Source organism: Microtus oregoni, unplaced genomic scaffold, assembly GCF_018167655.1.
Source record: "Microtus oregoni isolate MIOR12 unplaced genomic scaffold, Mior012 000002F_ref0000024, whole genome shotgun sequence".
Taxonomy (NCBI): domain Eukaryota; kingdom Metazoa; phylum Chordata; class Mammalia; order Rodentia; family Cricetidae; genus Microtus; species Microtus oregoni.
The window spans coordinates 10,189,500-10,207,524 of record NW_024543061.1 but is presented as its reverse complement, the minus strand read 5'-3'; the positions used below and the strand labels follow the sequence as shown (position 1 = coordinate 10,207,524).

The 18,025-nt window shown below is 38.3% G+C and overlaps 1 gene segment (V, D, J or C); it reads right to left on the bottom strand.

The window, feature by feature from the left end:
- Window positions 1-6,575: 6,575 nt before the first annotated feature.
- LOC121465249 lies at window positions 6,576-7,499 on the bottom strand. The segment is given in 2 exon segments: window positions 6,576-7,283; window positions 7,451-7,499. Coding segments are annotated over 2 exon segments (360 nt in total).
- Between the last annotated feature and the right edge of the window lie 10,526 nt (window positions 7,500-18,025).

The window sequence follows — 18,025 nt, the reverse complement described above, 5'->3', positions numbered from 1 at the left end:
TTGTGAGAGGCCCCTCATGGAGTTTTCTGAAGACAAAGAATTACATTAAAGGTTGCTCACTGAACTCCATTCTTGAGTCCAATGCCTGCCTTTACCATAACTTCTGCATTATCCAAAAAGGATGGACATTCTGAATGGGTTATTCTTAGAAAAACCTATTGTTTCTTGGAATGCCGTCTCCAATCCCTTTTAAAGTGACCTTGTTTGTCAAGTTATAACATTTGACTTTTTTCCTCCCCCCTCTGCATATCAACTTTCCTATTCATGCGACATCATGGTCATCAGATTCACTATTAATTGTATCTCAACTCCATTCCTCCAAAGCTGCTGACCTTGCCTTCAAAGAACTATTTATGTTTTTTCATAGACAATTGGCATTTTCTGTCAAAGATTCAATTATTTTTTTCCTTGCTTTTGAATTTGGTACCATAATCCATAAGGGCTTCCTTTGGGCACTATTAATCTTTCATTTATGACTCAATTTGCCTTTCTATTTCTCCAATTCTGTCCCAAGCATTCAAAGCTGCTGCATGATATAAATCCAGGGTGTTATCATTATATACATTTGGCCTTTCTATAATAGCATTATCTCCTTCTTCAAGAATTTGATCTTGGGAGATGTCCTTACCTACAAAGCCTGGCCTGCTGGCTAAAATGCCAGAGGCAATTGTCTTTTTCATGAATTCATGCCACCAAACAGTGGGCGCCAATTATAGCACCAATAATAAAAAGCCAGAACCAGATACTGGGACTCAAACTAAAGATCAGAAAAACAAAGCAAGCAAGCCACTAGAAGTATTTACCTCTGTGAAATCTTCAGACTGAAAGAGAGAGCATGTTCTTTCTCATTCTGCTTATATTATTCTCTAGTGTTGGGATTAAAGATGTACACAATCCATGGTCTCTTAGTGTCTGCAACACATCTATCCAAGACCTTCTGGCTTTCGTGGTTTCCATAAAGAATCAGGTGTAATTCTAATAGGTTTACCTTTATATGTTACTGGATGTTTTTCCTTTGTAGCTCTTAAAATTCTATCTTTATTCTGTATGCTTTATGTCTTGATTATTATATGGCAAGGGGATATGTTTTTTTTTTTATCCAGTCTATTTGGTGTTCTGTAAGCTTCTTGTACTTTCATAGGGATATCCTTCTTTAAGTTGGGAAAGTTTTCTTCTATAACTTTGTTGAATATATTTTCTGGGCCTTTGAGCTATAATTCTCCTATTATTAATAGGGTAATAATACCCCTGTTATTCTTAAGTTTGGTCTTTACATGGTGTCCCAGATTTCCTGGATATTTGTGTTAAGAATTTGTTGTATTTGAGGTTTTCTTTGATCACTGAGTCTTTTTCCTCTATAATTTCTTCAGTGCCTGAGATTGTTTCTTCTATCCCTTGCATTTTGTTAATTATACTTCTCTCTGTAGTTCCTGTTCATTTACCCAGATTTTCCATAACCCTTGGTTTGTGTTTTCTTTATTATCTCCATTTTGGTCTTCAAATCTTGAACTGTTTCTTTTACCTGTTTGATTGGTCTTTCTTGGGTAGCTTTTAGGGATTTATTAATTTCTTCTAACTTTTTCTTTCCCTTCTCTTCCATTTCCTTAAGGGAGTTTTTCACTTCCTGTTTAAAGGTCTCCATCATTTTTATAAGGTTATGTTTAGAGTCAGTTTATTCTACTTCTTCTAGGTTAGGATATTCAAGTCTTCCTGTTGCATGTTCACTGGATTCTTGTATTACCATGTTGCTTTTCAGGATGTTGGAGAAATTTTGCATTGGTGCCTACTCATCTCTTCCTTCAAATGAGGCCAGGAGCGTCTTGGCATTTTGGTCCAATCTTTGCTGTGGCTGACTGAATATTTGGGAGCTTTTTTGATCTGCCCTCTCTTAGGTCCCCTTAGCACTGGAGCAGTCTCTCAGGTCCCCTCAGCACTGATGCAGGCTGTGTTGGAAGGTTCCAAGAACCCCTCCAGTCCCCTTAGCATGACAGCAGGGTCTCTTGCAGGGTTCCAAGGACTTCACAGATAAAAAGGCAGGCTTGGGGGCAGGGTGGGATGGAAGACAGAAGGTCCAGAGGCAGAAACACTCCCCGCTGGCTCTCTGACCCTTTTAGCCATGAAGAAGGCTGTGTTGGGGATTCCAATGATCTCAGGGAATAAAAGACAGGCTTGGGGGCAGGGTGAAATGGTGTAAAGAAAGCCAGCAGCAGGAACATACCCCACTAGATAGCCAGGAAACCTTAGGGATTTGGGGGGAGGGGTGGATTGTGTCCCCCTGGTAAGGTCCCAGAAATTAGCAGTTCCAGCTGTCTGGCTATGTGGCCACTTACTCACCTCTCAGGTCCCCTCAGCATGGCCCACCTGCCAACTTTTACAGTGGATTTTTTCGGGTTATTGGTGAGATTACACCTCCCCAATCTTTATTATGTTCTTAAGTTTGAACATATTTAGCATCATATGCTCAGTCTGGGAATATCACCAACCCTGCAGCCATATCATCTGTTACTGTAAAATTGTCAAGCACTTAGAAAAGTGGAAACTCTCATGAGCACTCATCCTACAAAAACTTCAAAACTGATTTTCCATGAGTGTCCTGGGTCATGTTTTTCTAACTTTTCTGAAGACCATCTATTTGTAATAGTGTCTGTGCACACGTAATGAGTGACATGGAAATGTGATCAACTGCACAGACATTATTAGAATTCTCATCAAGGCTTAACTGGAAAGGACCATATTTAGGTTTCTATTGCTGTGAAGAGACACCATGACTATAGCAACTATTTTAAAGGAAAACAATTAATTGGGTTACTTATTGTCCATAGGTTCAGTCCATTATCATTGTGAGATATTACCTCATGCTGGAGAACATGGTGCTGGAGAAAGAGCTGAATGTTTTATAACTTAATATGCAGATGATAGGAACTGATCTGAGGTACTAGGTGTTGAGCATACTATGAGACTTCAAATCCTGCTTCCATAGTGACAGCCCTTCCTCCAACAAGGTCATCCAAAGTCCAACAAAGCCATATCTCCTAATAGTGTCACTTCTTTGGGTTACATTTTCTTTCAAACTATCACATTCCACTCCCTAGCCCCTAAATGGTTCTAATCATATCATAATGTATTCAGTTAGAAATCAAAAGTCCCTATAGTTTATAACTGTATCAAATTTACTTAAATTTAAAGTCTCTTCTGAGATTTATGCAATCTCTTAACTGTAATCCCCTTTCAAATCAAAATCAGAAAAGAGACCACATACTATTAACATATAATGGAACATAATATACATTACCTTTACAAGATATAGGGAAGGACACATAGTGAGAAAATACTGGAATGAAACAATCACCTGAGCAACCTCCAAAGTCTGCATCTGCATCTCTCATTTCAAAGTGCTCTTCAGATCTCCAAGTCCTTTCAGATTTGTTGACTGCAACACACTTTTTCCCCCCTTTGGCTGGATCTACTCCATGTAATGAGCTGTCCTTGGCAGGGATTACATGGCCCTGGCATTCCCAGCATCCTTCAGTCTCCAAGGCAATGCAGGATTCACATTTACAGGACCACAAATGTCCTCTTTATGTCTCCATTAGGGGACACCAATGACACATGGCTTGCCTCAGCAGCTTTCTTTAATCACAGAGAAAGATTCTTCAATTTTTTCACACACTTTGAATGTTAGTTGTAATTTCTTCAACACCTTTTTCTTAAAGATCTTTTTCCTATGTTGAATACTATAATAAATTTGTGGGATTTTAAAGTCTTTAAGCAGTTCAACAGTATCCACCTTCTATATTTTATTTGTGGCCAAAGAGTGAGCCCTTTTGTTCTGTATCATGAAAATGGGATTGTTCTGTCTTTGATTGAATAGATTCTACCAAAAACCTGAAGCCTGATTTTATGTGTCATATATCAAATTTTTTCAATTTTCCTTGTAATTGCTTCTTATCAGAGGTAAACGAGTATATCTCCAGATCTAAAAACCTTGTCAGTCTTGTTTTCCTTGCCAACCAGATGTCTATCACCTCAGCCTTTTCCTTCTGCCTCTTCTATGACCTCTCCACACTAGAATGCTATTTCTCTTCTTTAATTTTAACCTATAAATTCTCTTTGTTTAAAGTAGAAGAATATCACATCTTAAGAAATGACTGAGAGATTAAGAGTAGCTGCTGTTCTTGCAGAGTTCCCAGATTCAGTTCCTATTACCCACATGGTAGTTTGCAACAATCAGTAATGGCAGTTCAAGTGATCTAATAATTTCTTCTTGAATCTTTGGACACCAGGCACACAGATGGTTCACTACACATGAAGGGGAAGATTTAAAAATAAAAATAGTGTATAAAAAAGGCAGTGATGTAGTCCTCGTTTGCACCTGATATTTCAGTGCATGCTTTCTGAGAGACCTCTGTCTCTTTATTGATGGAGGAAGGTCATTGGCTAATAAAGGAACTGCCTTGGCCCATTTTATTGGTTAGAAGATAGGTGGGAGGAGTAAACAGAACAGAACGCTGGGAGGAAGAGGAAGAGGAAGTGAGCTCAGACTCCACAGCTCTCCTCTCGGGTGCAGACACCTCAGAGAGACGCCATGCTCTGCTCTCCCGGGCAGATGCACGCGATGAAGCAAGCCACCAGGTTAGACATGCTGAACCTTTCCCGGTAAGACCGGTGCTCACAGATTATTAGAGATGGGTTGATTGGGATGTGAGAATTAGCCTGTAGGGGCTAGAGCTAAAGGGCCAAGCAGTGTTTAAATGAATACAGTTTGTGTGTTGTTATTTCGGAGCATAAGCTAGCCATGTGGGCAGCCGGGGTGCTGGGGACGCAGCCCCACCACTCATATTACCACACTTTATACTCAGTCTTCTCCCTCTACTACTGTGAGGTCCTCATCTGCTGAGGGGAGGGGATGTTGTTTTCCTTAAATTCCCTCCTTCAAACACTTGATTGAGAAATGGAGATTTTTTTTTTTGTTCTTTACTCTGTATGGTATGGGATATATAGATGTATACATCTTCCTGGAAGAAATACTTAGCTTATAATACATGACTAAATACAAATACAACAGAGTGTTTTCTTTTTCTATTTCATACTTTTCACTAAAAAATAAAGTTGTTTAGTCTTATAATTGCTGGGTACTCAAGCCTCAGCAAAGTAGTTCCTCAAAAGTCCTAACTGCCCGATGATTGTATTTTTATACATAACATGAATGATTTACAGAAGAGAAAATAAGAACTTTACATTATGCTTTCTCTTTAACCTCTGAAATAGTAGTGTGAGATATTAGTGTGTAAAGTTAATTTTAGTATCATTGAGATATATTTCTTCATGTGAACAGTAAAACCAGTTTTTCACAATAGCGGGCTAGCCTCCGGTTCATGACTATGGATGATTCAGATGGTTTGGTGTTTAGAAAGAAGTTTAGAAATATAACACTGTTGTGTCCAAGCCACACAGGGTATTGATGTTTTCCATGCAACAGAATATGAGGGTAAAATCTTCCTGGAAAACTGTCACTGAACTCTGTGTAAACTTGTTCCCGGAATTCCTGTGAAGGTACAGAATATGCATTGGCCTCTGAATTGTGAGGAAATGAACTCCCCAGCAAATGAGGTTACTAGTCTCTCTTGGTGACAAAAACTGTTTCTGAGAAGTCAATTCTTATAAAAATATGAAGAGTTGTTTTTCTCACATTCACAGACTCAGCACAGTGCTTCCCAGTAAGCTCTTATTTTTTATGATTTCAGGTATACAACCAGATGAAAATAAACCTCAGTTTATGTCATTACTAGTGTCAAAGAAACAGGTGCAACTGCAAGGAGGCATAACAATCTTGCGGAAATCATTCATTCATTTGAATTCAGTTCCAGTTCATCAGGGGTGCTGATTACCTTCTAAACTTCAATTATTCTTGGAAGAATGGCTTTGTTTTCTATCCCTACATCATCCAGAACAAGTTAGTGGTGACCTGACACAAGATGGGATTACTCTGTGATTTGTGTACAAGTCTCACTATTCCTTTAATGAAGACTGGATCGAGATGTCATACTTCAGGACAAACGGGGGTGTCTTGCAATCAACAGATTAATTAGAGAACCCAATTTTCCGTGGGAACTAGCTTTGCAGTTGATGGCGATTCTGTTGTCAAAATAGATAATTGTCATGGCTAGAAACTTTACTACCACAGTGTGTTAAGTTAGAAATTCAATAAATATGAATAAGTTACTATAAATACAGAATTTATTTATCACACAAATATTTACATACAATGATTTCAAATGAAGTACTTGTATTTTAAATACCAATCTTCCTCAAAGAAAGATCTTTGAGACATACGGGTAACAGGAGGAAAAGCCCTGAGAATTCATTGGCATCTTCATGAGAAGCAAAAACAAGGAACCAATTTTTTTTTAATTCGTATTTTTGCCTGAAGTGTCAGTCATAAATCAATTTTTGGAAAAACAATCATTTCAAGCATAAATCAACAGGATACCATAAGTGGGACAGAAGGTCTGCTAATGAAAATCAGAAGTCAGAAGAGGATAGATACTATTTTTAGAAGAATAACAGAGGCAGTTTACTTTTAGGAACTGACTATCTTGAAGGAGAACAACCTGCCAGATAAGATCCTGCAATCAGTGTAATTAGAATAAACCAAGTGTGAAGACTGCTATGAGATCTCCTGTAAAACAGCTGAAGGGAAATGCCTGCTACACTTCCCATCAACAAATCATAGAAACAAAAATAGAACCAAAACAGAGAATAAACAAATGGTGGCCAAACAAGAGCAACAGTGAAGTACAGTGGGATATTATGGAGACACTAATTTACCAAAAGCTGCAAATGGCCTAGTAAGTAGTCTGTAAATTGCCGTTTATTTTATGGATTACTGCAATAGAACATAAGGCCGTGTTTCATCTCTAGGAGGAAGTATCTGTGCTCCAGGTAGGCAAAGAGTTTTTGTTCAAGACTCTATCACTGTGTGGGTGGGCTACTATGCCTCTGTTGAGAGAAATAAGTGGCCACATCTTCAGCTTCAAAGTTGCTGATTGCGAGAGAGTAAGAGGTCCCAGACCCACTGCCACAGAAGCCAGCTTGGACTCCAGAAGTCAGTTTGGATGTGCCATAAACTAGGAGTGTAGGGGAGCCTCCAGATTTCTGCTGATACCAGTGCAAGTGACTGGAGACTATACTTGAACTGGCCCTGCAGGTCATGGTGACCTTCTCCTCTTGAGATGCAGTCATGGATGCTAGAGACTGGGTGAGAACAATTTCTCCCTCAGACACTGTTATCGGGAGAAAACAAAGAAAAACGAAATGTTAGTAAACATAGAAATATAAAAATAACTTCATACAACCTAATGTTCAGAAGAAAGAAAATGAAATTTTTTATTCAATATTCAAATTTCCTCAGATTGTGGATTCTGATCTTAAATGTGCTCCTCCTTCTTACCTGTGACACTAATTAGCAGAAAGCTGAATGTCAATACATGACGATCCATTTTGCTGTCTAATCTCAGTCTCTGGCTAATTGCTGCTCGTCTCATAAGTACTTCTCTTCAAAACAACTGTGAGCCATCTGTGGTTTCTGGGGATGAAGTATGCAAATAGGAAGATAGAGACTAGGCTGTTCATGGCTTATAAGATCCTGTTGTCCTTTTAGTAGCACAAACCTGGTTAATCCAGGAAAATATCTACATATTTGTAAACATTACACTGATAAGGAAGGAAATTTCCATTTTTCTTTTCCTTCCTTGTGGTACAGTCCAGTAACGTAGAGATTACCCACGTGTTTGTTTGAAGACCAGCTTAATTTGATCATCTAAGGGAGACATGCTATGCAGAGTAGTTTAAGGCATATTTCTCCCATCATAAATGTATTTTGAGGATAACTGTTTACAATGTTCTCAGAGAGCTTCTAGAAACCTTATCTGCTTCCTGTTTTTCTAGAAACTACTCAACATAAAGCTCACTAACGCATTCCAATCCAATCAGATGACCATGCCCATAAAACACTTAGAATAGCAGCATCTAACTATGTGGCCTGGAAACCAGGTGTTGGTGACATTTCTGACATAATCAAACTCCTATGACATCACCAGGAGAATAGAAAAAAAATCTCCCATGAAAATGGATGAAAAACTAGATACCAATTTTGTAGCAACTATTATTTGATCAGGAGTCTATGCCATGTTGGGTTTAAGAGAAGCCTGGACTGGAGTTCATGAAGATCAACTTATCTGCCTAACTATAATTCTCAATATGCACCATGCTCTGTTACTGTTTAGCTCATGTCATATTATTATCTGAGCATATTTTTCAAATAAGTTTCGTTTTATTTATTAAAAAATGATAGCACCTGAGACAGAAAATTCATGTTTAAGCTTGATCAGAAGTTTTACTTTAGCCTATATTCAATTTGAATTATGCTCCTTTATCTTTAAAGTTATAGAGAGCCCATGATGAATCTTGGGGAATCTTTCTATATCTTCTTTATTTCTGATTTCATAAAAGAATTCTCCCATTGTTTTTTAAAGAAAAATAGCTATATTTTATCATTATACATATGAATCCAAGTTCCCAATCCCTCCCCTCTTCCCATTACTTTCACATAACCCCCAACATACCCACATCCCCTCCTCAGAGACGGTAAGGCACATTACTTTGCGGAAGGTCCAAGGCCCACCCTACTATATCTAGGCTGAGTAAGGTATCCATCCAAAGAGAATAAGTTCCCAAAAACCCAGTACAAGCAGTAGGCATAAATCCTGGTGTCACTGCCAGTGGTACCCTAGTCTGCCACAGCCAAGCAACTGTCAACCGCATTCAGAGTAACTAGTTTGGTTCTATGCTTGTTTCTTCCAAGTCCATGTGGTGCTGGTGACCTCCCATTATCACAGGCAGACGGTTTCAGTGGGTGTACCCATCATTGTCCTGACCTATTTGCTCATACTCTCATTCCTCTCACTGTTCAACTGGACTTTGGGAGGTCAGTCCAGTGCACTGATGTGGGTCTCTGCCTCTGTTTCTGACTGTTGCTGGATGAAGGTTCTATGGTGATATTTAAGATATTCTTCAGTCTGCCTATAGGGCAAAGCCAGTTTGGGCCCCCTCTCCTCTATTGCTTAGAGTCTTAGCTGGGGTCATACTTGTGGATTTCTGGGAATTTCTCTACTGCCAAGTTTCTTGCTAACCCCATGATGCCTCCCTCAAACAAGAAATCTCTTTCCTTGCTCTCATCTCTGTCCTTCCTCCATCTCAAATATTCCATTTCCTCAAGATCCCTTTACCTCTCCCCTTCTCCCGTATTCTTTCCTTTCCATCTTACCTTCTCCACCCACACCCATGCTCCCAACTTATCAGGCTATCTTGTCTATTTTGACATTCTCAGTAGATCTATATATGTTTTTCTTAGGGTTCAACTTATTATTTAGTTTCTTTAGACTCGTACTATAGGCTCAATATTCTTTGTCTATAGCTAGTATCCACATATGAGTGGGTACATACCACATTTGTCATTTTGAGTTTGGGTTACCTCACTCAGGATAGTGTTTTCTTGTTGCATCCATGTGCATGTAAAATTCAAGATGTCATTTTTTTCTTTTTTTTATTGATTTTTGTTGAGCTCTACATTTTTCTCTGCTCCCCTCCCAACCTCTCTCCTCCCCTTCAACACTGTCCCAATGTCCCCATACTCCAAATTTACTGAAGAGACCTTGTCTTTTTCTACTACCCATGTAGATTAGATCTATGAATATCTCTCTTAGGGTCCTCATTGTTGTCTAAGTTCTCAGGGATTGTGATTTGTGGGCTGGTTTTCTTTGCTTCATGTTTAAAAACCACTTAGGACTGAGTACATGTGATAATTCTCTTTCTGGTTCTGGGATACCTCACGAAAATTGATGTTTTCTAGCTCCATCCATTTGCCTGCAAAATTCAAGATACCATGTTTTTTTCCTGCAGTGTAGTACTCTATTGTGTAAATATACCACATTTTCCTTATCCATTCTTTGGTCGAGGGTTATTTAGGTTGTTTCCAGGTACTGGCTATGACAAACAAAGCTGCGATGAACATCGTTGAACACATGTTCTTGTGGCACAATTGAGCATCCTTTGGATATATACCCAAAAGTGGTATTGCTGGGTCTTGAGGAAGTTTGTTTCCCAATTTTCTGAGAAATCACCACACTGACATCAAAAGGGGCTGCAGCATCTTTCATTCCCACCAGCAATGCAGAAGTGTTCCCTTTTCCCTACAACCTCTCCAGCAGAAGTTGTCATCAGTGTTTATGATCTTGACCATTCTTACAGGTGTAAGATGGAATCTCAGAGTTGTTTTGATTTGCATTTTTCTGATGACTAAGGATGTTGAACATTTCCTCAAGAATCTTTCAGCCATTTTAGATTCCTCTGTTGAGAGTTCTCTGTTTAGTTCTGTGTTCTACTTTTTTAACTGGATTATTTGTTCTTTTGATGAACAATTTCTTGAATTCTTTGTATATTATGGAGATCAGACCTCTGTCTGATGTAGGGTTACTGAAGATCTTTTCCCATTCTGTAGGCTGTTGTTTTGTCTTGTTGGCCATGTCCTTTGCTTTATATAAGCTTTTCAGTTTCAGGAGTTCCCATTTATTAATTGCCTGTGTTGCTGGGGTTATATTTAGCAAGTTGTCTCCTGTGACAATGCATTCAAGTGTACTTCCCACTTTCTCTTCTATAAGGTTCAGTGTGGCTGTCTTTATGTTGGAGTCTTTTATCCATTTGGACTTGAGTTTTGTGCATGGTGATAGATTTGGGTCTATTTTCATCCTTCTACATATTGATATCCAGTTATGCCATCACCATTTTTAAAATATGCTTTCTTTTTTCCATTTGATATATTTTGCTTCTTTGTCAAAAATCAGATGTTCAAAGGTGTGTGGATTTATATCCAGGTCCTCTATTCAGTTCTACTGGTCCTCCATGTCCTTATGATAATACCAGGCTGTTTTCAGTACTGTAGCTCTCTAGTATAGGTTGAGGTCAGGGATTGTGGTGCCTCCAAAAGTTCTTTTATTGTACAAAGTTGTTTTGGCTATCCTGGATTTTTTGCTTTTTTAATATGAAGTCCAGTACCCATTCTTTCAAGTTTTGTGAAGAATTTTGCTGAGATTTTGATGGGCATTGCATTGACTCTATAGATTACTTTTGGTACGATTGTCATTTTTACTATGTTAATTCTACCAACCTAAGACCATGGGGGATCTTTCCATTTTTTACTGTCTTCTTCAATTTCTTTCTTCAAAGATTTAAAGTTCTTGTCATACAAGTCTTCCACCTATTTGGTTAAAGTTACACTGAGATATTTTGTGCTATTTGTGGCTATTGTGAAGGGTAACATTTCTGTGATTTCTTTCTTAGACCTTTTATCATCTGAGTACAGGAGGGCTACTTTTTTTTTTTTGTTAATCTTGTATCCTGCTACATTACTGTAAGTGTTTATGAATTGTAGAAGTTTCTTGGTAGAATTTTTTGGGTCGCTTTTGTAAACTATCATATCATCAGCAAACAGTGAGAGTTTGACATCTTCTTTTCCTATTTGTATTCCTTTGATCTCCTTTTGGTGACTTATTACTCTAGCTAGAACCTCAAGACCTATATTGAATAGATATGGAAAGAGTGGAAAACCTTGTTTTGTTCCTGATTTCAGTGGAATCGCTGAAAGTTTCTCTCAATTTAGTTTGATATTGGCTGTTGGCTTGCTGTATATTGCCTTTATTATATTTAGGTATGTTCCCTAAGGGATGTTGTATTTCATTAAAAGCTTTTTCAGCATTAATGAGAGGATCATGTGGCTTTTATTTTTCAGTTTGTTTATATGGTAGATTACCTTGGCAGATTTTTGTATGTTAAAACATCCTAACATTTGGGGATGAAGCTGACTTCATCATGGTGGATGATGGTTCTGATGTGTTCTTGGGATTGATTTACCAGTATTTTATTGAGTATTTTTGCATCAATGTTCATGAGTAAGATTGCTCTGTAATTCTTCTTCTTAGTAATGTCTTTCTGTGGTTTGGGTATCAGGGTAATTGTAGCCCCACAAAAAGAGTTTGGCATTGTTCCTTCTCTTTCTATTGTGTAGAATAATTTGGGGGAGCATTGGTATTAGTTCTTCTTTGAAAGTCTTATAGAATGCTGAGATGAAACTATCTGGTCCTGGACTTTCTGTGGTTGGGAGACTTTTGATGACTGTTTCTATTTCTTTAGCCATTATAGGTCTGTTTAGTTTGCTTATCTGGTCTTGATTTAATTTTGGTAAGTGATATTTATCCAGAACGTTGTCTATTTCCTTTAAGTTTTCCAATTTTGTGGAGTACAGGTTTTCGAAATATGACCTGATGATTCTCTGTATTTCCTCTGTGTCTGTTGTTATGTCTACCTTTTCAATTCTGAATTTGTTAATTTGGATATTCGCTCTCTGCCTTTTGGTTAGTTTGGATAAAGGTTGTCTATTTTGTTGATTTTCTCGAAGAACCAACTCTTTGTCTCATTGATTCTTTGGATTGTTTTCTTTGTTTCTATTTTGTTGATTTCTGCTCTCAATTTGATTATTTCCTGCCATCTAGTTTTCTTGGATGAGTTTGCTTCTATTTGTTCTAAAGTTTTCAAATGTTCTGTTAATTCACTAGTGTGGGATTTTTCCAGCTTCTTATGTAGCCATTTAGTACTATGAACTACCCTCTTAACACTGCTTTCATTGTGTCCCATAAATCTGGGTATGTTGTGTGGTCATTTTCATTGAATTTCAGGAAGTCTTTAATTTCTTTCTTTATTTCTTCCTTGACCCATTGATGATTCAGGTGAGCATTGTTTAATTTTCATGTGTTTGTGGAGTTTTTTTGAAATTAGTGTTGCTTTTGAATTCTAGTTTTAAACCATGGTGATCTGATAAGATACATGAGGTTATCCCAATTTTTCGGTAATTGTTGAAGTTGGTTTTGTTACCAAATATATGGTCAATTTTTGAGAAGGTTCCATGAGGTGCTGAGAAGAAGGTATATTCTTCTCTTTTTGGATGGAATCTTTTATAGATGTTTTTTTAAGTCTATTTGACTCATAACATCTGTTAGTTTCCTTGTTTCTCTGTTAATATTTTGTCTGACTGACCTGCTCAGTGGTGAGAGTAGAGGGTTGAAGTTTCCAACTATTATTTTGTGGAGTTTAATGTGTTCTTTAAGATTTAGAAGTGTTTCTTTTACATATGAGGGTGCCCTTGTTTTGGGGGCATAGATGTTTAGTATTGAGAAATCCAGTTGATGGATTTTTCCTGTGACTAGTGTGAAATGTCCTTCTTTTTCTCTTTTAATTGATTTTAGTTTGAAGCCTAGTTTGTTAGATATTAGGATAGCAACACCCACTTGTTTATTAGGTCCATTTGATTGGAATATTTTTTCCCAAACTTTTACGCTGAGATGATGTCTGTCTTTGAGGTTAAGGTGTATTTCTTATATGCAGAAGGATAAATTCTGCTTTTGCTTCCAATCCGTTAGCCTGTGCCTTTTTATAGGTGTGTTGAGTTCACTTATATTAATGGATATTAATGACCAGTGATTGCTATCTCCTGTTAATTTAGTGTTCGCTGTTGGTGATGTTAATTTGTGTGTTTCCCCCTGCTTTGGAATTTCTGCTATGAGACCATCAATTGTCTGTTTTTGTAGCCAACTTCCCTGGGTTGGAGTTTTTCTTCTAGTATTTTATGTAGAACTGGGTTTGTGGCTAGGTATTGGTTAAATCTGTTTTTTTCATGGAACATCTTGTTTTGTCTTCCTATGGTAATTAAAAGTTTTCCAGGGTATAGTAGTCTGGACTGGCATCTGTTGCCTCTTAATGTCTGCATAAAACTTGACCATGACGTGATGGCTTTCATTGTCTCCAATGAAAAGTCAGTTGTAATTCTGATAGTTCTGCCTTTATCTGTTACTTGGCCTTCTTCCTTTTCAGCTCTTAATATTCATTCTTTACTTTGTATGTATAGTGTTTTGATTATTATGTGGTAAGGGGACTTTTTTTTGATCCAGTGTATTTGGTGTTCTCTAAGCTTTCTGTCTTTTCATAGGCATATCTTCCTTTAGGTTGGGAAGTTTTCTTCTATGAATATGTTAAATATATTTTCTGTGCTTTTGAGTTGAACTTCCTCTCCATCTTATATACCTATTAATCTTAGGTTTGGCCTTTTCATGGTGCCCCAAATTTCCTGGATATTTTGGGTTAAGCTTTTGTTAGATTTAATGTCTTCTTTTACCAGTGAGTCTATTTCCTCTATTGTATTTTCAGTGCTTGAGATTCTCTCTTCCATCTATTTTATTCTGCTGTTCATGCTTGCATTTTGGTTCCTGATCGTTTTCTCATGATTTCTGTTTCTATAATTCCCTCAACTTGTGTTTTCTTGATTGTCCCTATATCAGTTTTCAAGTCTTGAATAGTTCCTTTCATATGTTTGATTGCTTTTTCTTGATTTTCTTTAAGGGATTTGTTGATGTCTTCTAATTTTTTGTTTGTCTTTTCCTCCATTTCTTTGAGGGAATTTCTCATTTCCTCTTTAAGAGTTTCAAACATTCTCCTAAAGTTATTTTTTTTAGGTCATTTTCTTCTGCTTCATCTATATTTGGTTGTTCAAATCTTACTGTTGTATGATCTTTAGGTTTTACTTTTTTCATGTTGCTCTTTGTGGTGTCACATGTGATCTTGCCTTTTCTACTCATGTTTTCCTCTAATAGGTTTGGTTGGGGTTGTCAGTGATTCTGTTGATTAATGTACTAGGTGCTAGCGAACCCAAGGCCCAGATGGTTGTTTCTTGTAGTATAGTCGGTGCCACAGTTCTAGTTACCCTTTTGATCATGCTTGTTCCTGGAGGTCACTCAGTGCGCCTGGGCTTTGCTAAACTCCCTTGGAGTTTGTTTTCTCAAGCCTGCTCTAGGTATGTTGTTGGCTCAGACCTGTTTCTGTAAATATCCCTGGTCTGGATCCATTACAGCACATTTCCCTGGCTTGGGGTTGGTCCTTTAAAGGACTCTGGCTCTGGTCTACTCCCTCCGAGTTCAAGGCTTGGGTGTGCCCAGACCCACAGAAGTCCTGGCTCAGGCCTACTCTCTATGAGGTCCCAGACTCATGCCTGATCCCACAGAGATATTTGGTTCCTCCCTACTCCATTGTAGGTCCCAGATTCATGCCCTATCATTATTTTTAACCTCTGAGTAGTACTCTAATATGTAAATGTGCCACATTTTCTTTAACCATTTTTCAGTTGAGTGGCATCTAGGTTTTCTAAAGATTCTGACTATTACAAATAATGCTGCTATGAGCATTGTTCAACAAACGTCTTTGTAGTATGACTGAGCATCTTTTGGGTATATGCCCAGGAGTGGTATTGCTGGATCCTGAAGTAGGCTGATCCCCAATTATCTGAGAAACCACCATACGGATTTCCAAAATGGTTGTACAAGTTTGCATTCCCACCAGCAATGGATGAGTATTTCCCTTACTCCACATCCTCTCCAGCATAAGCTATCTTTGGTGGTTTTGATCCTACCCATTCTGATAGGCATAAGATATTATCTCAAAGTTGTATTTGTTTGCATTTCTTTTTTTAAGGATCTCAATTTTTTAGGTATAGGATATGAAAAAACATTCACTGATACAGAACCAATCAGATGCTGCTGCTGATCCAATTGTCTTCATCCAGCTGTTCTGTCCAGGGGTGAAGAGTACCAGTCACAAAACACCTCTCTGACACATGCTCCACTCTGAGAAACCAAGAGACCATAAGAGTAAGAGAGAGTGCACAACCCTTAGATTTAAAGTTGTTTTGTAGGCAGGCAAGACCACAACACAGGGCTTGCTGCCCCAAAAGACATTGGCTAAATGGATCAAAACCTTGCCATAACTGCACTGAGCTCCCAAGGTCCCAATGAGGAGCAGAAGGAGGGAGAACATGAGCAAAGAAGTCGGGACCACGAGGCGTGCACCCACCCACTGAGACAGTGGAGCTGATCTACTGGGAGCTCACCAAGGCCAGCTGGACTGTGACCGAAAAAGCATGGGATAAAACCGGACTCTCTGAACATGGCGAACAATGAGGGCTGATGAGACGCCAAGGACAATGGCACGGGGTTTTGATCCTACTTAATGTGCTGGCTTTGTGGAAGCCTAGCCAGTTTGGATGTTCACCTTCCTAGATTTGGACGGAGGGGGGAGGACCTAGGACTTACCACAGGGCAGGGAACCTGGACTGCTCTGTGGACTGGAGAGGGAGGGGGAGAGGAGTGGGGGGAGGGGTAGAAGGGTGGGAGGAGGGGGAGAAGGGTGGGAGGAGGGGGAGGGAAATGGGAGGCTGGGAGGAGGTGGAAACTTGTTTTTTGTTTATGTTTTTTTTCTTCTTTTCTTAATAAAAAAAATTATTAAAAAAAAAAACCTTGCCATAATTCCTCACCCCCTTTTTCCTAAATAAGAAGGCTTTAATCCTAACATAAAACTATTTACAATAAGAGCAACTATCAAGTATTGTGAAGAAGAAGAAGAAGAAGAAGAAGAAGAAGAGTGTAAAATTATAAACAAAAATGAAACTACAACCAACAGAAACAACATCATGCAAGAAACATGCTAAATGTTCAGGCCATTGGTTACTGGCAAATTACAGAAATCATTCCAATAGCTGCCCTATCCTAGAAAGTCTTAAATCTTGTAAGTGATTTTACTAAAATCAGGAACAAGATAAGGCTAATATAATAATCTAATATGTCCTAGCTAAGATATTAGAGGGTTATAACTGCAATTATCTAATCTTTAACCCCATCAAAGACCTGAGAAGGAAAACAACATTACCTGAGTAAGCAGGAAGTGCAAGTAAGTGACCTCCAAAAAATGCAAGAACTGACAGAAGTAGCTGGCTACCTGGACAGTCACACAAAATCTGTCTGCAATGTTGGGACATCCAACTTTGGCTATAGGTCTAGAATATCCGATAGACCAATTTCAGAAGAAGAAAAATTCAAAAGACAGTCCTACCCTGTCTTGGAAAAGTTCAGCAGCTGTTTTTCCTTGAGTCCTGCTTGTTCAGATTGGATAGTAGTATGCTTACTGTCAACAGTTGAACCAAGGCAGTTCTTTGCCCAATAGGTGAGTTTTGCCAAGAAGAAAACAAGCTCCATATGGAATGTCTTCAGTGCCTTGTAATAAAAACCAAGACAAATATTGGGGCTCAAGCTCAAGATCAGAAAAGCAAAGCAGCCAAGCAACTAAAGAGTTCTTACTTCTACCAAGGCTCAGACAAACAACATGACTGCAGACTGCAAGATTTGCACTTCCCATAGTGGCTTAGTATGTTGAACATTTCCTTAAGTGTCTTTTGGCCATTTGAGATTTATCTGTTGAGAATTCTCTGTTTAGTTCGGTGCCCATTTTTTAACTGGGTTATTTAGAATTTTGATGTCGAATTTCTTGAGTTTTTTATGTATTATGGAGGTGACTCCTTTGTCTAATGTGGGGTTAGAAAAGATATTTTCCCATTCAGTATGTTGCATTTTAGTCTTAGTGACTGTGTCCCTTGCTTTATAGAAGCTTTTCAGTTTTAAGAGGTCTTATTTATTGTTTCTCTCATGATCTATGCTACTGGGGTTATATTTAGGAATATGTCCATGCATTGAAGGCTACTTCCCACATTGTCTTCTATCAGGTTCAGTGTGGTTGGAGTCATATTGAGATCTTTAATCTTTTGGACTTGAGTTTTGTGCATGTGAATACATATGGATCATTTTCCTTCTCCTACATGTTGACAACAGTTATACAATCACCCTTTTTTTTTAAGATGCTTTCTTTTTTCCATTGTATAATTTTAGCTTCTTTGTCAAAAATCAACCAATGTTACCTATGATTGTACATGTATAGAAACTAAATAAAGACAGACTTTATAAGTCCTCTAAAAATAACTCAAGCCGGGCAGTGGTGGTGCACGCCTTTAACCCCAGCACTCGGGAGGCAGAGGCAGGCG